Below are 27,671 nucleotides of genomic sequence, written 5' to 3' on the forward strand. Positions count from 1 at the left end.
CTATCCCAGGTCAGAAGGTATGTGACAACCACCAGCCACTCCCTAAGAAAATGTGAGGAGCTGTCCAGAAAAATCTAGAGACAATGCTGGCCCTGGGGGTCGTGGAGTAATCATGAAGTGAATGGCGGAACCTGATAGTCTTGGTCCCAATACCAGATGGGGCCATCCGATTCTGTATTGAATTTTGGAAAGTAAACGCCATCTCCCGATCTGATGCCTACTCAATACCCCAGGTAGAAGAGCTCCTGGAGCAGCAGGGGTGGCCATGTTCCTCTCCACTCTGGACCTCACCAAAGGGTATTGGCAAATACCCCTGATGCCAAACTTGCAGGCAAAGACAGCCTTCCCTACGCCATTTGACCTGTTCCAATTTGTGACAATGCTGTTTGGGCTGCACGGGGCGGTCACCACATTCCAGTGGCTGGTGAACCAGATCCTGCAGCCATACGATCAGTACACAGAAGCATACATCAATGATATTGTGATACTCTCAATAGATAGATATGATACTCTCATATCTATATATTCCTATATCTAACTCTAATGCCTGAGGACAAAGGACAAAGACACTGTGTGTTGCTTCTGACCAGCCAGATGGATTTGTTAGAACAATGAGAAAGAGATAAGAAACGGAGCACAGCTAAAGTGTTACTGGGTATGGTGGGAGTGTAATATATGAACATAGCAACGCCAGCATCCTGCCAGAGATCCCGCCCCAGCACCCAACCGATGGGAATACTGACCCACAAGATAGACGGCAGGCCGACCATGCAGGCTTTAAGCCTGCACCAGACGAGGTCGAGGACCATGAGGGCCAGCAGCCGGTGGTGAGGGCTGCCACTCCGTGGCAGACTGCCTGGACCGAGGAGCTACAAGCGACAGCTTCCTTTGACGACTTCAGCCTCCTCGTAGACAGGCTCACCCAAGTACTGTCTGCGGAAACCGCTCACAGGAGAAGTTCCAACCAGGAGAATGCCCCGCCTGCCCACAGAACGCCTGCTCCAAATCTCAACACCACCACCAGGGAGCCAGTAGTAGAGACTCCAGCCGCCGCTTCAAGGATCAAACCACCGGGCAAACCACTCCAAGGCCATGAGGGAGATCCTCGACGGGCCCTCGCCCTACTGCACGATCCCATCTGAGCGTCTCTACAGCTACTTCAAGGATGTATTCGACCGCACAGCCCAGAATGACGCGCAGTGCCCAGAGTGCCTCTGCCCCCTGCCCCGTGTCGACGAAGCAGGTGTCCTGGAAACCGACTATACGCCCAAGGAAGTGATGGCCAGACTCTCCAAAACAAAAAACACAGCTTCTGGGAAAGACGGCGTCCCCTACAGCCTCCTGAAAACGCGAGATCCCGGCTGCTTGGTCCTCGCCATGCTCTTCAACCAGTGCAAGCGATTCTGCCGGACTCCCAGCTCCTGGAAGAAGGCCATGATGGTACTGGTGTACAAGAAGAGTGAGCAGGATGACCCCAGCAACTGGAGGTCCATCTCCCTCTGCTCCACGATGTACAAGCTCTATGCCAGCTGCCTGGCATCGAGGATCACGGAGTGGTCGGTGAGCGGGGGAGCCATCAGCTCCACCCAGAAAGGCTTCATGTCCTGTGAGGGCTGTTTTGAACACAACTTTGTCCTCCAAACCACCATCAAAATGGCCAGAAGGGCGTGGAGGCAGTGCACGGTAGCATGGCTTGACCTGGCTAACACCTTTGGGTCCATGCCCCACCACCACATCTTTGCCACGCTCCAGGAGTTTGGGATGCCAGAGAACTTCCTCCGTGTGATCCGAGAGGTATACGAGGGATGCAGCACCACCATTCGCTCGGTAGAAGAGGAGACTGCCGAGATCCTGATCCGGAGCGGAGTTAAGCAGGGCTGTTCCCTCAGCCCCATCATCTTTAACCTCACCATGGAGCCTTTGCTGCGAGCGATCTCCAATGGCGCAGATGGCTTCAACCTCCATGGTGAGAGGGTGAGCATCCTGGCTTACGCGGATGACCTGGTCCTGACCGCGGATGACCCAGAGAACCTCCAACGTATGCTAGATGCCACCAGTCGAGCTGCCGATTGGATGGAGCTCCGCTTCAATGCAAAGAAGTGCGCATCTCTCCACATTGACGGCAGCAAAAGGGACTCGGTGCAGACGACAGGGTTCCAGATCCAGGGCGAGCCCGTCATCCCACTGGCAGAGGGGCAGGCGTACCAGCACCACGGCACGCCGACAGGTTTCCGTGTCCGGCAGACACCCGAGGACACCATCCACGAGATCTTGCAGGATGCCGCCAAGATCAACGCCTCCCTGCTAGAACCGTGGCAGAAGATAAACGCCCTGAACACCTTCCTGATCCCCCGCATCTCGTTCGTCCTAAGGGGATCTGCAGTGGCAAAGGTACCCCTCAACAAGGCAGACAAGATCGTCCGGCAGCTGGTGAAGAAGTGGCTGTTCCTCCCCCAGAGAGCCAGCAATGAGCTGGTCTATATCGCCCACAGGCATGGTGGTGCCAATGTCCCCTGCATGGGTACCTGTGTGACATCACGGTGATCACCCACGCCTTCCACCTGCTGACGTGTCCCGATGCCATGGTAAGGAACATCGCAGCAAACGCCCTCCATGATGCAACAAAGAAGCGGATTGGCAGAGACCCCTCCAACCAAGACATCGCCAGCTTCCTGAGCGGTTCCCTGGATGGCGAATTCGGACGGGACGGGAGCGACTTCGCTTCACTGTGTTCCTGCGCTCGCAATGCCACGCGTCGCCTGGGGAAGCGCATCGGCTGCCGCTGGGAGTGGTGCGAGGAGCGCCAGGAGCTAGGAGTCCTGGTGCCACAGATCAGGTCCGGTGACAACACCATCGTCACCCCGAGCGCCAGGAGCGTGCTGGAGAGGACCCTGAAGGCGGCCATCCAATCGCTGTACATGGAAACCCTGAAGCATAAACCAGACCAGGGTAAAGCCTTCGAACTGACCAGCAAGTGGGACGCCAGCAACCACTTCCTCGCCGGGGGCGGCTGCACCCGTTTCGCTGACTGGCGGTTCATCCACCGCGCCCGGCTCAACTGTGTCCTGCTCAACGGAGCCGTCCGCCACGGGAACCGAGACAAGCATTGCAGGAAGTGCGGCTACTCCAACGAGACCCTGCCCCACGTCCTGTGCAGCTGCAAGCCCCACTCCAGAGCCTGGCAGCTGAGCCACAAAGCCATCCAGAACCGCCTAGTGAAAGCCATCGCACCGCGCCTGGGGGAGGTCGCCGTGAACTGCGCCATCCCTGGTACCGATGGCCAGTTGCGACCTGACGTGGTAGTCACTGACGAGGCCCAGAAAAAGATCATCCTCGTCGACAACACGGTCGCCTTCGAGAACAGGACCCCGACCTTCCGAGAAGCCCGAGCTCATAACCTGGATTAATACACCCCCCTGGCCGACACCCTGAGAGTGAAGGGCTACAAGGTGCAGATGGATGCCCTGATCATCGGAGCCCTGGGCGCTTGGGACCCCTGCAACGACCTTGTGCTGCGGACCTGTGGGATCGGTGGACGCTACGCACGGCTCATGCAGCGCCTCATGGTCTCGGACACCATCCGATGGTCCAGGGACATCTCCATCGAACACATCACCGGCCACCGACAGTACCAGGAGGTGTGAGCTGGTACGATATCGTGAATCAACTATGGGAAAGGGACTGAGAGACTTTTTCCATTGGACCATAAGAACTGGAACTATAAACTCACTGAACATTAAATCCTGCCAAATGAGGGTAGATCCATCCTCATCACTGTATCCGCTCATTGTACTCCACACCTGAACATAGCCATTATATGGACAACATACCCCCATAGCTCAATGTCTGTACTTTCACCGGGTGAACCTCTACCCCCAATCGGGGAGATTGCAGATTATGTATTCCTTATGCCACCCACTCCTAAACCGAATTTCACACTCCTTGATAATCTGTATCTTATTCCCTGATAACCAGAAACTTCTATGCCTAAACTCTGTACTGTTTTCTTTTTAAACATTATCTTAATAAAATTATGAACATATAGTGGGAGGCTGCCTGGCTCCTCTCTCAAGCCAAGGTCAAGCAACCAGTTAGGAGGGGCAATGGGGGATGGGAGAGGAGGCACAAGAAACACTAAAAGCCAAAGAAAAGCCTGGCCTTTGCCAGGACACAACTTCACTACTTCCCCCTCCCATGGGATACAAAAGAGGTGGGACAATGAGCACAGACTCACTACCCCCCAAAATGGAACATGACCATAAATTATAAGGGGGGACAAGGGCTGTGCACTGCAGGTCTATTTGGGCCTGCTAAGAAGCAGGAGAACCAGACATTGATCCAGTTGTGGAGCTGGGAACAGAGTCAGCATCTTTTGGTGGGTTAACCGCTGACTCAATGGCAGATACATTCGTCACTGATAGGAGCCTGAGCTGGGACCTGGTCAAATAGGGGGGTCCGGGTCCCCCTACCCCAGCCTTCAATCCATGCCTGGGTGGCAGCCCATCTCCTGCCTAGCCACAAGGACACACTGCCCCACTCAGAACGGTATTCCTATTTATTTTGTCCCTTAGGCCATGCTGCCCTGCACTGGAGGCCAGCCCTTGTGATTCTGGCCACTAGGCCATGCTGACCTGTACAGGAGGGCAGCCCTATTAACGCTGTCCCATTGACTCCAGCCACTAGGCCAGATGGTCCTGAACCTAAGGATGCCCCCCCATCCCCCGCTGACCCACCATTAGGCTATACTGCCTTGAAAGGAGGAGCGGTCCATTGGATTTAATCGCAGGGCCATAACGCCACTAGTAATGTGTGACGGGGCATACCTGCCCCTCCAAAGCATCACTGAGCCAGGGCCCAGCTGGTACAGACATGCAGTGAGTGACAGGAAAGAGGAGGTGGCATCACTGAGCTAAACAAAATTCCCTCAGTCGTGCATAGCTCGTGGCAGAAGGTTCCTGAGGCTGAGTCCTGTTTAGCTCTATTGAGTTACTCTCAGTGTGGATGCAGGGCAGTGCAGCCAGACCACAGCTGGCACAAGCTAGTCCTCCAGTGCACAGTCCCATGGCACCCCGTTACAAGTTCTTTCCACTGCAAGCAATTCTTTGATAAACCAGTTTCAGATCCACATAGCGCCACAATGGCTGCTGAAAGGCCAGCTCAGAGGGCTTCTGCCTGGCCTGAGGGTATCGAGTCTTTGACGGACCTTTGGGCCAATGCACGTCCCTTCCATGGATTCAATACCCCAAACAGAAACTGGCTCAGATGGGGATTCACTGTTCTGGTGGTTGGTGTCTGCAGGAAATTAAGCAACTGAAGGTGATTTATGTCTGCAATAGCTGTGTCTGAAGGGTCTCCAGGCTCGTCTATCCCACCATGGGGCAAGTAGAGTAATTACTGCCGAGCTGCAGCACCTGACACTCACTGTGTGGCTACAGGTGGGGAGGGAAAAGGGTCAGATTTTCAAAGTCGCGGAGGAGATTTTGATACCAATGTAGCCAGCTCTTGGGCTACTGTGTGTTATTCATAAAGCCCCAGCTCCTGGAAGCATGTGATCCTGTGAGAATGTCAGCTTCATTTAAAAAGAAAAAAGTCAGTATATAGCTCTAGTGGTTGCAGAGAAAAGCTTGAAAGTGTGACCAAAGCCTCAAAAAACAAGGGAAACAAGAACACCCTGAAAGGTGATTTTGGTTTGGTTTGATTTAAATTCTGATGATTTTTTAGCCAATCTCCTGATTTTTGAGGCCTGACTCATGGTGGTTGAAGACTTGGAGCTGGCAACACTGAAGCTCCCATTCATCCTAGTGGGAACTGGGCACCCCCATCCCTCAGGCAGCTGTGAAGATCTCAGCCTTGCAGGCCATGAGAATCCAGGTTCCCAGTGGGACAGGTCTAGCAGCCTTTGGGTCCCATGGCATGACAGGAAGGGATCAGTGTTGGGGGCTCTGGGAGCCTCTCTCAGGGGCAGCAGGAGCTGGGCGACTTGCTGTAAGATCCGACAATCCTGCAACCCAGAGCTAGGACACGCCCCAGTCACCCTAATGCCATCCCCTCCCCACAGCCTCCTGGGCCTGACCATTTTACTTTGCAGGACTGAGGATGTCTAGGGATGGGGGAAGGGTCATTGGGGTATCAGATGCCCGTACCCCAGCCCTCCAGGGGGCAGCGTACATGGGGGACAGGGAGGGAAATAACTGGGATTCAAATGCTTTTACCAGAGGGAGAACACGGTGGCAGGAGGAGGATCCCCAGGCCGCACACACAGAGCCGCCACCGCATCTCCATGAGGACACCCCGGGCAGGGACCTGTAAGGAGAGAGCAGGGATGGTTAACACTCCCCAGACTGCGTGAGGGGGGCTGGCAGGAAAGGGAACATGCCCCATCCATCGTCTGACCTGACCCACTCTGCTCCCAGGCAGAGCAGCTCCCCAGGGACAGGAGAGGATTTCATCCCATCCAGGCTGCTCTGCCTCCTGCCCAGTCCTGGCACTAGGAATTTCCACCCCCAAGCAGTGCCGTGTATCCACCCCCATTTCCTCCCCTTGTGCGTTCTCTGACCATCCATTGGTGCAGGTGTCCCCGATACCAGTGCAGGGTGAGCCTGCTGCTGAGCAGGGCCACTTCTGACGTAACCCCAGTGTTACCCACACCGCTGTCCCCCTGCAGAAGGGGCCTGGCTCTGTGCCTGCCACCACATTGGACAGCACAGCTGATGAGTGACCCAGGGCTCTCCACAGCTAATGGCATGAAGCTCTACAGCATGAGCTAAAGAGCAAGGCCGAGCAGCTGGGGCTGTAACAGACTCACGTGCTGTGTGGATCAGGCCCAGAGGGGATCTGTCTCACACCCTGGCCAATGGGTGACATCTGGGCACCTTTCTGCAGGGTCAGCTTGGCCGGAAGTCACCCACCTCTATAAAAAGAAAAGGAGTACTTGCGGCACCTTAGAGACTAACATTTATTAGTCTCTAAGGTGCCACAAGTACTCCTTTTCTTTTTGCGAATACAGACTAACATGGCTGCTACTCTGCCACCTCTATAAGTGATGCTGCCAAGTGACAGGGACGGGGCTGGCAGTGGCTGTGACAGACACCAGGGGGCGCTGTCATATACCTGCTCCCTCTCCCCTGACATCAATTGGAGACCATCGCATCGGTAGACATTACAGCAGGATACACAATGAGAGGGTCAGAGGCACCATCTCAGCTCTGCGCAGAGTCTCAGGCATCATCCTGCCCCCAATTCTCCAATCTGTATACACAGTGTCAGACTGGATGGACACAATCGGCTCTTCTGACCCTAACATCTGTGAATCTATTTCTGTTTCACTTCCAGCTCCCTCCAAAATGGTCCATCATGTGCATGGTGCATTGAAACAAATTAGAAAAATTAGAGGATTGGGCCAAAAGAAATCTGATGAGGTTCAACAAGGACAAGTGCAGAGTCCTGCACTTAGGACGGAAGAATCCCATGCATCACTACAGACTAGGGACCGAATGGCTAGGCAGCAGTTCTGCAGAAAAGGACCTAGGGGTTAGAGTGGACAAGAAGCTGGATATGAGTCAACAGTGTGCCCTTGTTGTCAAGAAGACGAATGGCATTTTGGGCTGTATAAGTAGGGGCATTGCCAGCAGATCGAGGGACATGATCATTCCCCTCTATTTGGCATTGGTGAGGCCTCATCTGGAGTACTGTGTCCAGTTTTGGACCCAAACTACAAGAAGGATGTGGAAAAATTGGAAAGAGTCCAGAGGAGGGCAACAAAAATGATTAGGGGGCTGGAGCACATGACTTATGAGGAGAGGCTGAGTGAACTGGGATTGTTTAGTCTGCAGAAGAGAAGACTGAGGGGGGATTTGATAGCTGCTTTCAACTACCTGAAAGGGGATTCCAAAGAGGATGGATCTAGACTGTTCTCAGTGGTAGCAGATGACGGAACAAGGAGTAATGGTCTCAAGTTGCAGTGGGGGAGGTTTAGGTTGGATATTAGGAAAAACTTTTTCACTAGGAGGGTGGTGAAGCTTTGAAATGGGTTACCCAGGGAGGTAGTGGAATCTCCTTCCTTCGAGGTTTTTAAGGTCAGCCTTGACAAAGCCCTGGCTGGGATGATTTGATTGGGGATTGGTCCTGCTTTGAGCAGGGGGTTGGACTAGATGACCTCCTGAGGTCCCTTCCAACCCTGATATTCTATGACTCTATGAAAACTGTATTGGAATTGTAAGCTGTCACTGTAAATGAGGGTTTTCCTGGTCCTGCTGGCAGGCAGGGGACTCTGTAGGGAAGTGTGTGATCTGGGTCCAGCAGCAGGCAGTTGTACACAGAGCAGCCTACATCAAAGCGGGGTGACCTGGGCCTCTCTGCCTTAGGGAGCAGCCTGCTTTGTCTCTTTCTGTTTTGGGTCATTGTGTGTTATCGTTCTAGATTCTAAGCATTAAAGCTGTGTTAAGCAGCAATCTTCCAACCAAAGGATGTATGCTTATATCTAACTCCTCTGTGCCTGCCGGAAGCATAAGAATGGGGACCCTCCCCACAAAGAGATCTCCCTTCTGAGCAGGGGAATGACATGAACAGCTTAGACACTGTTGTCCTATACTCAGGGCAGGGTTAAAGTCTAAGTACTATAGCCCATGACCTCTGCAGGGTTAAGGCCTAGGCACTATGGGCTTGTACTCAGGGCCCCAGCAGACTCTTGTCTTGCATTTAGAAGAAAACATAAGTTTACCAGTTTTGTGTGTGAGGAGAAAAGCTCAGAATCATGCTCTGGATTTAACAGTGTGACAGTCTGTATCCCCATATGCATGGGGATGATAAATTTTGTACAAACTATGCCTTCTGAGATATTATTTAAAAACTCAAGATTTTCTGATCATTATTGTCCTAGTAAAATATTGTATCTAAAATTATAAGCTTCTACGGTATAAGACATGGTCCAAGTCTGGGGAAGCAGCCTCAAACCAGTTCTCAAGAGACAAAAGGTTAGCCAACACTTCAGCCAAGTGTCAACAAGATCAAGTGGACCACATTGTTCTAAGTCAGCCATAAAAATGTTGGCATACTGTGGGGCCAAGCAGGTACCCATAGCAGTGCCGCTGATTTGAAGGTATACATTGTCCCCAAATGCGAAATAGTTATGGGTGAGGACAAAGTCACAAAGTTCAGCCACCAGCAGCATCACTTGCCCCATAACCTCAGCCGTGCAGAACACGACGCCATCCACAGCCTCAGAAACAACTCTGACATCATAATCAAAAAGGCTGACAAAGGAGGTGCTGTCGTCATCATGAATAGGTTGGAATATGAACAAGAGGCTGCTAGGCAGCTCTCCAACACCACTTTCTAAAAGCCATTACCCTCTGATCCCACTCAGGGTTACCAAAAGAAACTACAGCATTTGCTCAAGAAACTCCCTGAAAAAGCACAAGAACAAATCCGCACAGACACACCCCTGGAACCCCGACCTGGGGTATTCTATCTGCTACCCAAGATCCATAAACATGGAAATCCTGGATGCCCCATCATCTCAGGCATTGGCACCCTAACAGCAGGATTGTCTGGCTATGTAGACTCCCTCCTCAGGCCCTATGCTACCAGCAGTCCCAGCTATCTTTGAGACACCACTCACTTCCTGAGGAAACTACAATCCATCGGTGATCTTCCTGATAACACCATCCTAGCCACTATGGATGAAGAAGCCCTCTACACCAACATTCCACACAAAGATGGACTACAAGCCGTCAGGAACAGTATCCCCGATAATGTCACGGCAAACCTGGTGGCTGAACTTTGTGACTTTGTCCTCACCCATAACTATTTCACATTTGGGGACAATGTATACCTTCAAATCAGCGGCACTGCTATGGGTACCCGCATGGCCCCACAGTATGCCAACATTTTTATGGCTGACTTTGAACAACGCTTCCTCAGCTCTCGTCCCCTAATGCCCCTACTCTACTTGCGCTACATTGATGACATCTTCATCATCTGGACCCATGGAAAAGAAGCCCTTGAGGAATTCCACCATGATTTCAACAATTTCCATCCCACCATCAACCTCAGCCTGGACCTGTCCACACAAGAGATCCACTTCCTGGACACTACGGTTCTAATAAGTGATGGTCACATAAACACCACCCTATACCGGAAACCTACTGACCACTATGCTTACCTACATGCCTCCAGCTTTCATCCAGACCAAACCATACGATCCATTGTCTACAGCCAAGCTCTACGATATAACCGCATTTGCTCCAACCCCTCAGACAGAGACAAACACCTACAAGATCTCTATCAAGCATTCTTACAACTTACAATACCCACCTGCTGAAGTGAAGAAACAGATTGACAGAGCCAGAAGAGTACCCAGAAGTTACCTACTACAGGACAGGCCCAACAAAGAAAATAACAGAACGCCACTAGTCGTCACCTTCAGCCCCCAACTAAAACCTCTCCAACGCATCATCAAGGATCTACAACCTATCCTGAAGGATGACCCATCTCACTCACAGATCTTGGGAGACAGGCCAGTCCTTGCTTACAGACAGCCCCCCAACCTGAAGCAAATACTCACCAGCAACCACACAGCACCCAACAAAAATACTAACCCAGGAACCTATCCTTGCAACAAAGCCCATTGCCAACTCTGTCCACATATCTATTCAGGGGACACCATCATTGGGCCTAACCACATCAGCCACACTATCAGAGGCTCGTTCACCTGCACATCTACCAATATGATATATGCCATCATGTGCCAGCAATGCCCCTCTGCCATGTACTGGACAGTCTCTATGTAAAAGAATAAATGGACACAAATCAGACATCAAGAATTATAACATTCAAAAACCAGTCAGAGAACACTTCAATCTCTCTGGTCACTCGATCTCAGACCTAAAAGTGGCAATTCTTCAACAAAAAAACTTCAAAAACAGACTCCAACGAGAGACTGCTGAATTGGAATTAATTTGCAAACTGGATACAATTAACTTAGGCTTGAATAAAGACTGGAAGTGGATGTGTCATTACACAAAGTAAAACTATTTCCCCATGTTTATTTCCCCCTTACTGTTCCTCAGACGTTCTTGTTAACTGCTGGAAATGGCCCACCTTGATTATCACTACAAAAGCTTCTCCCCCCCCCCCGCCCCCGGTCCCGCTCTCCTGCTGGTAATAACTCACCTTACCGGATCACTCTTGTTACAGTCTGTATGGTAACACCCATTGTTTCATGTTCTCTGTGTATATAAAATCTCCCCACTGTATTTTCCAGTGCATGCATCCAATGAAGTGAGCTGTAGCTCATGAAAGCTTAAGCTCAAATAAATTGGTTAGTCTCTAAGGTGCCACAAGTCCTCCTTTTCTTTTTGTTGTATGGTTGTCACTAAAATATGTTGTGAATTGAGGAATAGCTCAGATATTAAATCCCCAGAGACAACAGCAAGGAAAATAACCAATGCCCAGGTGGGTGTTGAACAGCCATCAACAGCCATTGTCCAGCAAGGGAGTTACAATTGTCCAGCAAGGGCTTCCCTGACTAGGGATCCTATAAAGCTAGCCAGCCAGTCAGGCAGCGGCACAGACAGCTGCAGCGGCCCAGGAGCCAGCAACCAGAGCTATAAACAGGGGAGTTTCAGTGGGAATTCGCAAGGGGAGTTTGTGCTGTGGTGCTCATTTGGGGTTTGGTTTTGCTGTGGGTGGTGGGGTTTTGGTGTGGTTTGTGTTTCCCAGATGAACAGGGTTTAGGTGGCAAGGCTATGACAGACACAGAGGCAGCAGTGGGAGTGACCCATGTCGTGGAAGACACAATGAGGATGACTGGGTGTGGAAGCAGTGGTATGTACATGATCCTGGAGGGGGCACCTGGTAAGAGTTTTGTCTGCATGAAATGCCATCTAATAGAGCTGATGGAGGAAAAGATCCGAGGTTTGGAGATGCAGGTGGAAAGTCTGGTTAAGTTAAGGAAGGGGTTTGAGCAGATTATGGAGCAAAGACATGAGGTATCTGAAGGGAAAAGCTCAGACTTGCAGATGGAAGCAGGACTGGGGAATTCTGGAGGGGAGACTGCTGGGTGAGGAAAGTGGTCAGTGGAAGCATGTGACTAAAAGAACCAGGCAGAGGAAAAGACAGGCTAGTGAAGGAGAAATAGAGCTCAGGAACAGGTTTGCAGAGTTGGAAAATGAAGAAGGGGCTCAGCAGGTAGTCACTGAAGGTGGAAGGGCAAGGAAGAAGAGAAGAGCGGCTAGTTCTATAGGAAAAGGGGAAGAGTCAATGGAGACTACACCAAATATGAGCCCCAGGAGGATACAGGATGGGTTGAAGAGGATTACAAGGGAGAACAGGAATGGAAAGAACTTGCAGCCAGAGGGAACAGGGGATAGACTGGAGAATAGCACCGTCACCAGGAAAAGGCAGGTCTATGTGATCGGGGACTCTACTGAGAAGAATAGAGAGGCCTGTAACCAGAGCTGATCCAGAGAATAGAAGGGTGTGCTGTCTTCCAGGTGCTAAGATACGGGATGTAGACCTGAGGTTGAAAAGGATCCTAAAGGGAGCAGGAAAGAATCCCTTAATTATCCTTCACGTGGGAACAAATGATACGGCTAGATTCTCGCTGGAAAGTATGAAGGGAGACTATGCTAGGCTGGGGAAGACGCTTAAGGAAATCAAGGCTCAGGTAATCTTTAGTGGGATTCTGCCTGTTCCTAGAGAAGGGCAACAAAGGTGTGACAAGATTATGACTATCAACAGATGGCTTAGGCAGTGGTGCTATAAGGAGGGCTTTGGGATGTATGGCCACTGGGAGGCATTCATGGACAGAGGACAGTTCTCTCGGGATGGACTTCATCTGAGTAGGGGAGGAAATAGACTTCTAGGATGGAGGCTGGCACAACTGATTAAGAGAGCTTTAAACTAGGAATCTGGGGGAGATGGTTGGGAGATGTCCAGGTAATCTCCACGACAGATTTAACATTGAGAGGGAAGAAAACGAAGTAAGAAAGGATACAGCCGTGAGTAGGAGAATGGATATAAGGAGGACGGGCAGTGTGGATGCCAGTCTAATAGGTTATGCTGGCTGTAGAATGACCGTGCCTAATAGGGTACAGAATGTGAGCGAGGCCAAACAGCAAAAATTAAGATGTTTGTACACCAATGCGAGGAGCCTAGGTAACAAAATGGAGGAACTAAAGCTACTGGTGCAGGAAGTGAAACCAGATATTATAGGGATAACAGAAACTTGGTGGAATAGTAGTCATGACTGGACTACAGGTATTGAAGGGTATGTGCTGTTTAGGAAAGACAGAAATAAAGGTAAAGGTGGTGGAGTAGCATTGTATATCAGTGATGAGGTAGAATGTAAAGAAATAAGAAGCGATGGAATGGATAAGACAGAGTCTATCTGGGTAAAAATTACATTGGGGAAGAAAACTATTAGAGCCTCCCCTGGGATAGTGCTTGTGGTGTGCTATAGACCGCCAGGATCTAATTTGGATATGGATAGAGCCCTTTTTAAAGTAAATACTAATGGAAAATGTGTGATCATGGGAGACTTTAACTTCCCAGATATAAACTGGAGGATGAGTGCTAATAATAATAATAGGGCTCAGATTTTCCTAGGTGCGATAGCTGATGGATTCCTTCATCAAGTAGTTGCTGAACCGACTAGAGGGGATGCCATTTTAGATTTGGTTTTGGTGAGTAGTGAGGACCTCATAGAAGAAATAGTTGTAGGGGACTGTAGGATTCATACGGGGTTCATGCACTTGGCAACATTCAGGGCACACCCGGAGTGTTGTATAGGAGCAGTGCACACACGGTTACTCTCAAGGGCATGAACCTTGGAATCTCGCCCAGATGACATGAACCGTGGGAAGCCTCCCAGGACTGGGCTCAAGGCCCGAGAGCAAGGAATGCGGTAGATAGATATTGGTAAATAAGAATATTATACAAAGCCAGTGTATTCCTTTTATCTGTTGGAGTATGTAATGCACAGGGGGAGAGAGAGAAATAAAAGAGAGGGTGAAAAGCTGACAGGCAGACCAGCCCGTCGGCAGACCAGCCTGCTTGCTTGCTTAAAGCCTTGTTCTGTCTTGTATTTGAACTGCAACAGGGGACAATCTTGGTTCAAGTGATCATGAGCTAATTCAGTTCAAACTGAATGGAAGGATTAACAAAAAAAAAATCTGCGACTAGGGTTTTTGATTTCAAAAGGGCTGACTTTCAAAAATTAAGGAAATTAGTTAGGGAAGTGGATTAGACTGAAGAACTTATGGATCTAAAGGCAGAGGAGGCCTGGGATTACTTCAAATCAAAGCTGCAGAAGCTATCGGAAGCCTGCATCCCAAGAAAGGGGAAAAAATTCATAGGCAGGAGTTGTAGACCAAGCTGGATGAGCAAGCATCTCAGAGAGGTGATTAAGAAAAAGCAGAAAGCCTACAGGGAGTGGAAGATGGGAGGGATCAGCAAGGAAAGCTACCTTATTGAGGTCAGAACATGTAGGGATAAAGTGAGACAGGCTAAAAGCCAAGTAGAGTTGGACCTTGCAAAGGGAATTAAAACCAATAGTAAAAGGTTCTATAGCCATATAAATAAGAAGAAAACAAAGAAAGAAGAAGTGGGACCGCTAAACACTGAGGATGGAGTGGAGGTGAAGGATAATCTAGGCATGGTCCAATATCTAAACAAATACTTGGCCTCAGTCTTTAATAAGGCTAAAGAGGATCTTAGGGATAATGGTAGCATGACAAATGGGAATGAGGATATGGAGGTAGATATTACCATATCTGAGGTAGAAGCAAAACTCAAACAGCTTAATGGGACTAAATTGGGGGGCCCAGATAATCTTCATCCAAGAATATTAAAAGAACTGGCACGTGAAATTGCAAGCCCATTAGCAAAAATTTTTAATGAATCTGTAAACTCAGGGGTTGTACCGTATGATTGGAGAATTCCTAACATAGTTCCTATTTTTAAGAAAGTGAAAAAAAAGTGATCCGGGTAACTATAGGCCTGTAGTTTGACATCTGTAGTATGCAAGGTCTTGGAAAAAAATTTGAAGGAGAAGGTAGTTAAGGACATTGAAGTCAATGGTAAATGGGACAAAATACAACATGGTTTTACAAAAGGTAGATTGTGCCAAACCAACCTGATCTCCTTCTTTGAGAAAGTAACAGATTTTTTAGACAAAGAAAATGCAGTGGATCTAATTTACCTAGATTTCAGTAAGGCGTTTGATACCGTGCCACATGGGGAATTATTAGTTAAATTGGAAAAGATAGGGATGAATATGAAAATTGAAAGGTGGCTAAGGAATTGATTAAAGGGGAGACTACAACAGGTCCTACTGAAAGGTGAACTGTCAGGCTGGAGGGAGGTTACCAGTGGAGTTCCTCAAGGATCGGTTTTGGGACCAATCTTTTTATTACTAACCTCGGCACAAAAAGTGGGAGTGTGCTAATAAAGTTTGTGGATGATACAAAGCTGGGAGGTATTGCCAATTTAGAGAAGGACAGGGACATCATACAGGAGGATCTGGATGACCTTGTAAACTGGAGTAATAGTAATAGGATGAAATTTAATAGTGAGAAGTGTAAGGTTATGCATTTAGGGATTAATAACAAGAATTTTAGTTATAAGCTGGGGACGCATCAATTAGAAGTAACGGAGGAGGAGAAGGACCTTGGAGTATTGGTTGATCATAGAATGACTATGAGCCACCAATGTGATATGGCTGTGAAAAAAGCTAATGCGGTCTTGGGATGCATCAGGAGAGGTATTTCCAGTAGGGATAAGGAGGTTTTAGTCCCGTTATACAAGGCACTGGTGAGACCTCACCTGGAATACTGTGAGCAGTTCTGGTCTCCCATGTTCAAGAAGGATGAATTCAAACTGGAACAGGTACAGAGAAGGGCTACTAGGATGATCTGAGGAATGGAAAACTTGTCTTATGAAAGGAGACTCAAGGAGCTTGGCTTGTTTAGCATAAATAAAAGAAGGTTGAGGGGAGATATGATTGCTCTCTATAAATATATCAGAGGGATAAATACCGGAGAGGGAGAGGAATTATTTAAGCTCAGTACCAATGTCGACACAAGAACAAATGGATATAAACTGGCCACCAGGAACTTTAGTCTTGAAATTAGACGAAGGTTTCTAACCATCAGAGGAGTGAAGTTTTGGAATAGCCTTCCAAAGGAAGCAGTGGGGGCAAAGGATCTATCTGGCTTTAAGATTAAACTCGATAAGTTTATGGAGGAGATGGTATGATGGGATAACATGATTTTGGTAATTAAATATTCATGGTAAATAGGCCTAATGGCCTGTGATGGGATGTTAGATGGTGTGGGATCTGAGTTACCCAGGAAAGAATTTTCTGTAATAACTGGCTGGTGAATCTTGCCCATATGCTCAGAGTTTAGCTGAATGCCATATCTGAGGTTGGGAAGGAATTTTCCTCCAGGGCAGATTGGAAGAAGCCCTAGAGGTTTTTCGCCTTCCTCTGTAGCATGGGGCACGGGTCACTTGCTGGAGGATTCTCTGCTCCTTGAAGTCTTTAAACCACAATTTGAGGACTTCAATAGCTCAGAGATAGGTGAGAGGTTTTTTGCAGGAGTGGGTGGGTGAAATTCTGTGGCCTGCGTTGTGCAGGAGGTCAGACTAGATGATCATAATGGTCCCTTCTGACTTAGTATCTATGAATCTATGAATTCAAGGACTCACTTGTACAAGGCCACACCAGGGCAATTCAGCAATGCTCACTAGACATGCCTGGACTTAAATTCTCCAAGAACATAGAATGAGGATATAAAATAGAGGACAGAGGCCGCATGGTTTGGTCCTGTCTCTTTCTTCACCTACGCTGAAGGCAATGAGAATGCTGGAGCTGAGGAGACAGGTCCCCAGGCTAACAGAGGGAGCCTGCATAAGAAAGACTGTACCCAACCTGCATTATCCAGTTGGGTGAGAAAAATTGCTTATTCCAGATATTGCCTAGTCTAATAAGGTTGAGAATTTAGACTTTATCTTCATCTTTTATTTTCTTTTAGTAACTACTCTGACTTTTTACCTATCACTTATAATCACTTAAAAACTATCTTTTTGTAATCAATAAACTTATTTTAGTGTTTATCCTTACAAGTGAGTTTGACTGAAGTGCTTGGTAAATCTGCTCAGTTACAAAGGCTGGTGTATATCCACTTTCCATTGATGAAGTGGTGGAACCTATTAATAAACTTGCATTGCTCAAGAAAGGGTCTTGAGCAGTGCAAGATACATACTCCTGAAGTACAAGGCTGGGAGAAGGGAAGATTTGGTTGGTGCCTTTCTCTGTGTGATTCATGAGTGGCTCTGGCAGCATTTATGCAATCTAGCTGGGTGTGGGATTCTGTTGTCCTGAGTGGTAACAGCACCTGGAGGGGTTTCCTGCTTGTCACCAGTAAAGCATTGTGAGAGACAATCCAGATTAGTGAGTTAAGGAGACACAGCAGTCCCTCAGTCCCAGGTTGTACCCCGGGGATCCTGTCACAGAGCCTCTCTAAATTATAACCTTGCATAAACATATCTCTACATCTTTCCTCCTAAAAAAACCCATTAGCTCTTACATACACATATATAAACAGCTAACAACTATCTAATAACACATTCATTAAATTCTCCACCTGTCTAGTTCTTTTCCATAAACCCAACCTGTCAGCTACCTAGAGTTAAGTTACCAGCACATCACGCAGGAGTGAGTCTTTACCACTCACTTTCCTCAATTACCCCTTCTTCAGGCAAGTCTTTCAGGACCTTTAATCTCCCTCTCTAATCTTCTCAGTATCAGCCTTTCATTACAGTCTGAGTTGTTCTCTTCTTGCTTGCCAGTTTCTCCTCTGTCCTTTGATGATAAGCGATCACTTGGTTGGTAAATAGCAGAGTCTACATCTACTGTCAGTGTTTTGGAACATTCTGGGATTACTCTTCAATCCCTTTGATTATGCCGAAATGTGTCCACTTGGTCTCTCTGGACTATATAAGATCTTGGATGCAGCTGTTCTCTAATGGTACCTCTTTGGCCCCAAGTATGAGAGATGCGATTCCTCGGGCCCACTCCATCACCCGGGTGAAGAGACGGGAGATCACAGGGCCTTTTCTCAAAATAATATTTCTGCTTCCACTTCTCGTTTTCTTTTATCGTCCGTATGATTTCATTGTCATGAGATTTCAGCAAGTTCTCAGTGATTGGCAAATTAGATCTGATCCTTCTTCCCATTAACAGCTGAGGTGGAGAAGAGCCATTTTCCAGAGCTCTACTTTGGTAAATCAATAAAGCTTTAGGAAAATCACTCCCAGAGTCAAATATCTTTTTCCTAAGGTTCTTTACTATCTGTACAGATCTTTCCACGGGTTGATTCAATTGGGGATAATTTGGATTTGATGGTTTGTGATTAAAATTCCAGTCTGAAGAAAATTGACTAAAATATGCACCGGATAATTGCAGCTGATTATCACTAAAAACTTCATCTGGAATTCCATATCTGCAAAAGATTCTCTTCTTGCCGGCTTGACTTACTGTTAGTACTATGCAGTGCAAAAATTTTTGGACACAGAGAATAATAATCTGTGATTATTAAATAGTCTTTTGATTGCCAGGTAAATCAGTCACTGCCTACCTTCTCATAAGGCCTTTGTGGAACTAGGTGAGGTCTCAGCGGCTCTGCATGTTGGCATGGATTGTATTTAAATCATGAAAAGCAGTTTTCTACTGCATTAGTAATGTTGTGATTACACCTGGCACTGACCACTGTTGGAAGACAGGATACTGGGCTAGATGGACCCTTGATCTGACCCAGTATGGCTGTTCTAATGTTCTTATGTGATTGATCCGCAGCCATTATATCACCTCTCATGCTCGTTGTTTGCACTTCTCAATTCCTCAGTGACCCTCCTGGATCTTCTATAGCATTTCTTTCCGGAGGCACACTGGCATTACAACCTTGCTGCCCTTGAAAATTACCCTATCACAGTAAGTTCATGTCTGCAGTTCCAACAGTCTCTTATACTTGGACAGCAACTGCTTATTTCTTCAGGCCATGCTTTGATTATCACATTTTTAAGGATCCACAACAATTCATCTTTCTCCATTCCTCTCTTATTTGTTGTAGTTTCCTGTTAATTACTATGGGAATTGACTTTACAGTCAGATCTACACAGGCTTGCATCTCTATCTCTAAGGTCTACTCTGATTTCGTAGTGGGAGTCACCATTCTGGAAAGTGTATCTGCAGTGAACATGAATTTACTGGGCATGTAGGTCACAACCAAACCATACTTCTGCTACTTTATCATCATTCTTTGAATCATTAAGGTAAAGTTATTACTTTAGCTGTTTGCTAAATAACACTATCAGGGGCACGTGGTCTGTTTCAAGTTCCACAGTCTGGCCATAAATATATTGATTGAATTTCTCACAGGCAAACAATATTCCTAAAAGCTCTTTCTCTGTGTGTATCTGGTTTCTGCTTCAGTCAGTGATTTGGATGCCACTGGTTGCCAAAAATCCTCATGTTTCTGTAGAATCACTGCACCTAACCCAGATAGTGAAACATCTGCTGAAATTTTAATATGCTTGCCTGGTGCATAGAATTGCAACACTGGCTCTTGTATCAATTGTTGTTTCAAACTGTCCCATGATTCCTCCTGTTCTGCACTCCAGTGCCATTCACTTTTATTCTCGAGCAGTTGCCTGAAAGCTGCTGCTTTTGTAGGTAGATTAGGTATGAATTTTCCAAGACAATTAACCATTTCCACGAACCCTTGGACATCTTTCTTTGACTGGCAATGTGGCATCATTTCAATAGCTGAAACCTTCCTCTCATCAGGTCTTACACCTTCCTTCAAAATAATATCTCCAACAAAAGTCAATTCTGTAACCCTAAAACACATTTCTCCCTATTTAGTGTCAAGTTTGCAGCGTTAGTTGCATCCAAGACTTCCCAAAGTCTACCCCAGATGGTGATGTCATCCCCTGATGCGCTGATACCATTAATATGTTCATAGATCATATTACGGCTTTGTGGTACACTTCTGGTGCTGAAGCTATGCCGAAGGGTAAGTGTACGAATCTGTATCTTCCAAATGAGGTATTAAATGTGATAGCTTTGAGGTTTCTTGAATAATTTTAGCTGCCAAAATACTGAGGACGCATGAAATATTATACATTCACAAGTTGAGCCATAATCTCTTCTACGGCTGGCAGTATGAAATGTTCTTTTTTTATAGCCATGCTGTGGTCTCTAGGATCTAAGCATATGCGTAGCTGGCCATTATTTTTCTCCACAATGACTAGAGAGCTCACCCATTCCATTGGTGCCTCAATTTTTTGTTTTACTTGCATTACTTCCACACTTGTGAGCTCAGCCTTCAGTTTATCACGGAGTGCAAATGGCACCTTTCTACATGAATGGATAAATGAAGGTACCTGCTTGTTTATCTGGATTGTATGTTCACCCTGTAATCAACCCAACCGTTGAAACAGATCATGATATTCCCAAATGAGTGCCTCAGAGCCACATTCAGTATGAACTTGTAGTGAGAGCACCTATTGTACCAGCTTGAGTTTTTCACAGGCAGCCAGGCCTAAAATTGGTGTCACTTCCTTTGGCACCACAGTGAATGGGAACCTTTATGTGGTGTGTCATAAACATACAGCTAAGGGTAGCATAAAATCCCTCCTTTACCTGTAAGATGTTAAGAAGCTCAAATAGCCTGGTTGGCACCTGACCAAAAGGACCAATAAGGGAAGAAGATACTTTCAAATCTGTGGGGGGAGGTTTTTGTTTGTGGTCTCTCAGGACAGAGAGAGGGACCAGGCAGAAAAAAGCCCCTCCTAAAACCCTACCTGAAATAAGCATCTAAGATTACAAAAGTTGTACGTAAAGCAAGGAAATGCGTTGGATTATCTTTTGTTTTAGCTTGTGAATTTTCTCTATGCTAAGAGGGAGGTTTATCCCTGTTTTTTTTAACTTTGAAGTTTTGCCTAGAGGGGAATCCTCTGTGTTTTAAATCTTATTACCCTGTAAAATTACCTTCCATCCTGATTTTACAGAGGTGCTTCTTTTCCTTTTTTCTTTATAATAAAGTTCTTCTTTTAAGAACCTGATTTGTTTTTAGTGTCCTAAAATTTCAAGGGTCTGGTCTCTGCTCACCTTGTCTACCTATTTGGTTGGTATATTATTCTCAAGCCACCCCAGGAAAGGGGGTGAAGTGTCTTGGGGGGATATTTTGGGGAAATAGGAACTCCAAGTGGTCCTTTTCCTGAATCTTTGTCTAACTCACTTGGTGGTGGCAGCAGTACAGTCCAAGGACAAGGAAGAATTTGTGCCTTGGTGAAGTTTTTAACCTAAGCTGGTAGAAATAAGCTTAGGGGGGTCTTTCATGTGGGTCCCCACATCTGTACCCCAGAGTTCAGAGTGGGGAGGGAACCCTGACATGGTGTTTTTATAGTTGATGCTAGCACTGCAACTCCCCTTCACTGGTATATTTGTTCCAGAAAAAACGGTTAATTTTATTTTTGTTGATCCCAGTTTTGGTCTTTTTTCGGTCTCTCATAACCTTGTTCAGTCAGTGAGCTCCTGTGTCCAGTCTGAGTGGAATAATTGTTTCATTCACTTTCATAAGCAGTATCCAGTCCCTCTCATCAAGTTTGCTTGATCCCAGCACATCTCTTCAACAAGGTTGTCTTCAACTGCAGGCACTTGACTTTTCTTCCTTTGGGATCTGCAGCATTTTGCAAAATGATTTTTTCCCCCACATATTTGTCAGAGTTTCCCAAAGTCAAACACTGTTTGGGGCCATGCTGTGACCCACACCTCGCACATAACCATCTGTACCCTATCTCCCCACTAGCAGAAGTTTTCATAGCGAGTGGTTGCACTCTTTGGTTTGACCTATTCTGGCTGTATTCATTTGTACTTAGCACACGGATAGCCCCTTCTGGTGAATTCAGCTATATCTGGCTTGTGCTTTCACAGTTTCTGCTGCCCTGCAGATCTGGAGACCTTTTTCTAAAGTTAAATCAGCTTCACGGAGCAGGCTCTCTCTTAATACATTGTCTTTAATGCCACAAATGATTCTATCTCTGACCAGAGATTCTGTCAGTGTGATGCTGTGGTTAAGAAAGGTGACCACTGTTGTTACCACTATCACACAATTTCCAAAAATCTTATACAAAGTATACAATGGAAGGTGTCAATGGAAAAGGTATGATTCGCTAACTATGATTATCCTGTTTATATTCATGTATCATCTTTGTATCTGAAGATGTGAATATTGGCCACGTATTTGTATCTCGAATCTGTTCTTGGGGTGACACCCTTCACCCTTCAGATGGATTTACATCAGGGCTAGACAGCTCTGTGTTGACGGCCCATCAAGGACTCTCCACTCTCACAATGGGCCATAGAAGAAACTCATCTTATCCAGACAGCTCTTCCTGAGGATGCCTCAGAGAGCGAGGAGCCAGTGGTCACCCCCTGTGGGTCAGCAAACCATGTAAGGACATGAGATGTGCTCATATGAGTTTGGACTCCATCCTGGGCCAGTACCTTTCCACAGACAGAGGCTCTGGGCCTTGTTTGGGACAGGAATTTTCCATGCACATGGCAGAAGATATAAAAGACACCTAAGACATTTCCATTTTGTCTCTTTCCTACCCTAATTCTCTGGACTGTGGATTTACAACTAAAAGGAGCATCTTGAACTAAGGACTGAGGACCTTCCAATCTTTTGGAAGTTACCAGAGGAACTTTACAAGCCAGCAGTCTATTCCATCATTGCTACTAGCCTGATATAAGGACTCTGCAATCATTTGTATGTGTATGATCTAGTGACCATTTATAACTCTCTTCTTGTCTTTTATTAATAAATCTTTAGTTGGTTTACTAAGGATTGGCTGACAGCGTGATACTTGGGTAAGATCTGAAATATGTATTGATATGAAATACGTTTTGACCTGAGTATATGTCTGATCCTCTGGAATTAGTCAGAACCTCACATATGGTGAACTAGGTTTTCAATAACCCCTCACCATATTAGACCTGTTTACCTAGATGGGAGCCAAGGGCTGGAATGCCTAAGGGGGACTGTGTTTGGCTTCTGGATAACCAGCGTGGTACTGCGGAAGCTATTCTGTTACTGGCTTGGTGAAGCTAATTATACAATAAACCCCAGTTTTGGGGATTGTCTCCTTACTGTCTGCCCTGAGTGTGGTATTTTCAGTGTGACTCATCCCAGCCACACAGTCACAGTCAGCTCACCAAAGTCACAGGTTTTACTGACTCTCCTTAATCATCTGACATATTGCTCTATGGTGTCATCAGTTTTTTGCATGCATATAAAAATGTTATATCTCTCAATTGTCTCATTCCTTTTTGGTATGCAATGTTCCCCAAATTTAGTCAGTATTTTACTTAACTTCATGCTTTCACCTTCTTCAAAGTTGTTATAATTATCCAATGCTTCCTCCCCAACAACATGCAAAAAGACTGATGATTTCACTTTCTCATTTTTCTCTTCTGCCTTGTAGCTGCTAAATACAATTGAAATCTCTGTTGGAATTTCTTCCAGTTCTGTTCAACATTGTGTGACAATGGCAGACTGGATGGAGCTCCCACCATATCCATGTTTGGCTTTCTCCCCTTCTTAAGCTAGTCAAGCACATAAAATACATATTAAAGCTTTTGTTTGTTCTCTGGTTGCCGCTCCGCCTGCTCCTCTTGCCTCTGCTTTCAGTTTCAAGCACAGGAATTAACCTCAAAATGACCTTGTCAGTCTCTTTCTCATTCAGCCCTTTTGATACCATGGAATGATCTCGGGGTTCATTAAACAACAACTCAGTGAGTGAGAAAGGAATCAAACTTCCATTAAAAACAAACTAGAGAGCATTTGTGGTGAACTGCCATGCACAGCTACATGGTATTAACCAACTTTGTTTCCAAGGTGCAGTTCAAAATTCCTATATTCATAATACCACCCTTTTGAAGGAGCCTGTCTAAATTATAATCTTGCACAAATGGATCTACAACTGACACCCCATTGCTGAGGGAAGCAGTTGGGACTAGGGGGCAAATCCTTGTTAATGCCCCAAACTTTCTCGGGGTGTGGGGGGGCATGTGCTGACCCTATCTCTCTATGAGGGGAAGGGGGACCCTGCCACTCCAACTAGTAGTGGGTAGGTGTATGTTGGGTCCCATTTCAGGGAGAGCATAGGGCCCTGCATTGCCTCAATCCAGCCCCACTCTCTGCAGAGCTCCCAGCTGGCCCAGGAAAGAAGGATTGGAGTCTGTCCCCCATCCAAGTGCTCTCTGTTATCAATGCATCTCTGGCCCAGCCCCAGAGCAAAGGGTGAGCCTCGGTTTCTGGGCCATTTTATTACCTGTATGCCCTTGTGCAAAGTAGTTCTCTGAGAGCCTCCCTGAGCAGTCTGGGAGGCTGGTGACAATGGTTGGTTGTGGGGTTTTTTGAGGATTTTTTTTTCATTGAAAAGTTTTCCTGAAATCTTCCAATACTCTGACAAAATGATTCAAACCAAAACAATAATGGTTTGAAATAGGTTGGAAATTCAGTTGAAATGGAATCATAATATTTTTTTTAATTTCAGTTATTAGTTTTTTCCTCCTTAAAAGACAAACATTTTTCATTTTGATTCCCTTAGACTGGAATCAAAATAAACATTTTTGTTGGAACTCATTTTATTGAAAATTTTCAAATGAAATGAAAATATTTGGTGAAAATGTTCATACACTATTGAAAGCCATTTTTAAATTACAAACATTATTGATGAAACATTCTTGACTAGCTCTAGTTTCCAGCTTTTTTACAGGGCTCTTGTTCAGCCTAATAACACAGGATAAAATATTGAAAAAGCACCTAAGTCCCATTGGATTTCAATATGAGTTAAGGGCCAGATACACAAAGGGACATAGACAGCTAAAGGTCTAACTGCTCTGACAGCAGCTACCAGTTCAGGCTCTGCTTTAAGGACATCTGGGGACAAAGAGAGAGAGAGACAGAGAGTGTGGACACGTAGCCAGAATACCTCAGAATCTTTGGCTGGAGCACCCACCTGGGGGTTAGAGAACCAGGTTTGATTTTCTCCCACCCTCCTGATTTGGGGTAGGTATTTGACCTCAGGTCTTTCCTATCCCAGGTGAGTCTCCTAGTAACAGGCTGTGGGGTGAATCTATCCCATTGGAGTTGGCTCACTTTGGATAAGTAATTAAATAGTTATTGGAGTAGGGCTTTTATAGTCTGTATCCCAATGTTCTCCATTTTTACAAACCTGTAATGGATTTTGTACAACGTATGCATTGTGAGGTATCATTTGAAGACGCATAATTTGCTGATCATTATTGTCTTGGTAAAATATGTGTGGCAACATTGTTTGTAAAGTTAAAAGATTTTACTGTATGACATTACTGAGACATGTTCCAAGTTTAGATAAGCAGGCAAAACCAGTTCCTCAAAGACACAAGGCAAACTGATGCCTCAGTCAGGGGGTCAACAAAATTAAATGGACTATCACCTGGTAAAGTGGCCAGAAAAAAAAGACTGTGAGCAAGAAATCTATATTTTGGCAAAGAAACAACTAGAGGTGCCCCCCCCCCCCGATCTTCTATCTCCTGCTGCAGATGATTTTCAAAGAAAAAGAGAGCTATAAGAAAGGGGGAAAGATGACCCCAAAATACTCCTCCCTTTCTCTCTACCCATGTCATCAACAAAACCTGAAGGACAAGGAAATTAACATTTAACTGGAGAGGGGTCCTGGCTGAAAGGATTCCAGCCAGTAAGATGCTGAAGTATGTGATGAGAGAAACCTTTGCTTTGAATTAATTTAGCTTGTTAAGTTTCAGAGTAACAGCCGTGTTAGTCTGTATTCGCAAAAAGAAAAGGAGTACTTGTGGCACCTTAGAGACTAACCAATTTATTTGAGCATAAGCTTTCGTGAGCTAAGCTTATGCTCAAATAAATTGGTTAGTCTCTAAGGTGCCACAAGTAATCCTTTTCTTTTAGCTTGTTAAGTTAGATATTAATTGTGTTTTATCCTTTATTTTCTTTTAACCAATTCTGACTTTTATGCCTCATTACTTGAAATCACTCAAAATCTATCTTTCTGTAGTTAATAAACTTGTTTTAGTGTTTTATCTAAACCAGTGCGTGATTGGATTGAAGTGTTTGGGAAACTCCATTGGAAATAACAGAATTTGTGCATATCATTTTCTATTAATAAAATGACGGACTTTAAATGAGTTTGTATTGTCCAGGAGGGTGCTGCGCAGTACAAGATACACATTGCTGGGGGAAACTCTGGGACTGGGAGGTGGGGGTGTTGCCGTGAAGTGTAATTCACAGGTGGGTGGCCATAGCACTCATACACTACAGCTGGGAGTGATTGACATGCTGGAGGCTCTGTGAGAGATGACCAAGGGTGGTTGCTCTCACTGCAAAGCAGCGTAAAAGGCACCCCCAGGAATAGCCTCGGGAATGTCACAAGGGCTTTAGCTCTGGGTCCCTCACAACCCAGCTGGGTGCCCTGACCCCTGGGCTATTGGCTGTAATGCAGGGGGAGGGGTTTATCTCGCTGGCTCTGTACAAGGAAGGGCTGACCTGGTTTAGGTGCCTAATTCCACTTGAGGGTTTACTGTTGAGAATCCCAACTGGAGGGAGGCGTCTGGGTCTGTACATTGCCCAGAACAGTGGGGCCTAATCTCACATGGGGTCTCGGCAGCAGCTGGCCCAATGAAGACCCTGATATTAGCTGGGGCCTGCAGGTGCTACTGTAATACACATAATAATATCAACCACAGGGGTGCCTTCCATTTAGATCTCTGACCCAGATGACCCACCCCACACACACACACACTCTGGCCTGGCATCCCCTACTCCTGCGGCATCAGTGGAGCAGGGTGGGGCAGGTCTGTGAGGACCTTTTGAAGAGGCACCAAATCACCTGTAAGCCCCATCACACACTCCAGGGAAAGGCCACAAGGAACCCCAGCTGGCCACACCATGCAGTGAGGGGACAACATGCTGAGCAGTGAATGACACCCACCATTGGGATTTGCCCAGAACTTATGCGAGATAGGAATGGGCCATGGCAGGGTGCGGGTGTGCTCCCAGGGGGTAGGAGTGTGAGCAGCCCCCGAGAGCAAAGGAATGGGTATAATAATGGGGAGGAACTTACCTTAAAGATTCAGTGTGTCCCAGGAGTTGCCATGCAGCAAGCTAGAGTCCCAGCCCCACACAAAGCACCCAAGGAACTGAACTGATATGCTGGTGCTGAAGGGGAAATGGGTCCCGGAGCTGTGTGTGAACTCTGACCAGGGGAAAGTGAAAGCACCTGGGCGCCTATCACACATTAACCTGGCAGAGGTATGATCTGGCCAGGATCCAGGGCAGGTGTTCGGTTACCTGCGGAGACAAGGGGAGCAATGAGTAGTTTATATGCCAATGGGTTCCTGTTCATCTTTCCATTCCAGGGAAGGCCCACTGCAGGTCAGTTCTGAGTGCTGTTACGCCCTCCCCTGAATCCACTCCCCGTTCTCATCCTATCGTTAGGGTGGCCCAGTGCCTGGTTTTCAACAGGAAAATCCGGTCAAAAAGGGGATCTGACAGTGTCTGGTAAGATCTACTGACCGGACACCA

At 46.6% G+C, this 27,671-nt stretch overlaps 1 protein-coding gene across 1 annotated transcript in view; it reads right to left on the reverse strand.

Moving 5' to 3' along the window:
• Window positions 1-27,298, reverse strand: part of LOC141976818 (butyrophilin subfamily 3 member A1-like) — a 72,496-nt gene extending 45,198 nt beyond the window's left edge. Inside the window, 2 exon segments of the mRNA XM_074937981.1 lie at window positions 6,213-6,303; window positions 27,211-27,298. Coding sequence (XP_074794082.1) covers window positions 6,213-6,282 — 70 coding nt within the window. The 5' untranslated portion in view covers window positions 6,283-6,303; window positions 27,211-27,298.
• Between the last annotated feature and the right edge of the window lie 373 nt (window positions 27,299-27,671).

The sequence above is a fragment of the Natator depressus genome, chromosome 23 (assembly GCF_965152275.1).
Source record: "Natator depressus isolate rNatDep1 chromosome 23, rNatDep2.hap1, whole genome shotgun sequence".
NCBI lineage: Eukaryota > Metazoa > Chordata > Testudines > Cheloniidae > Natator > Natator depressus.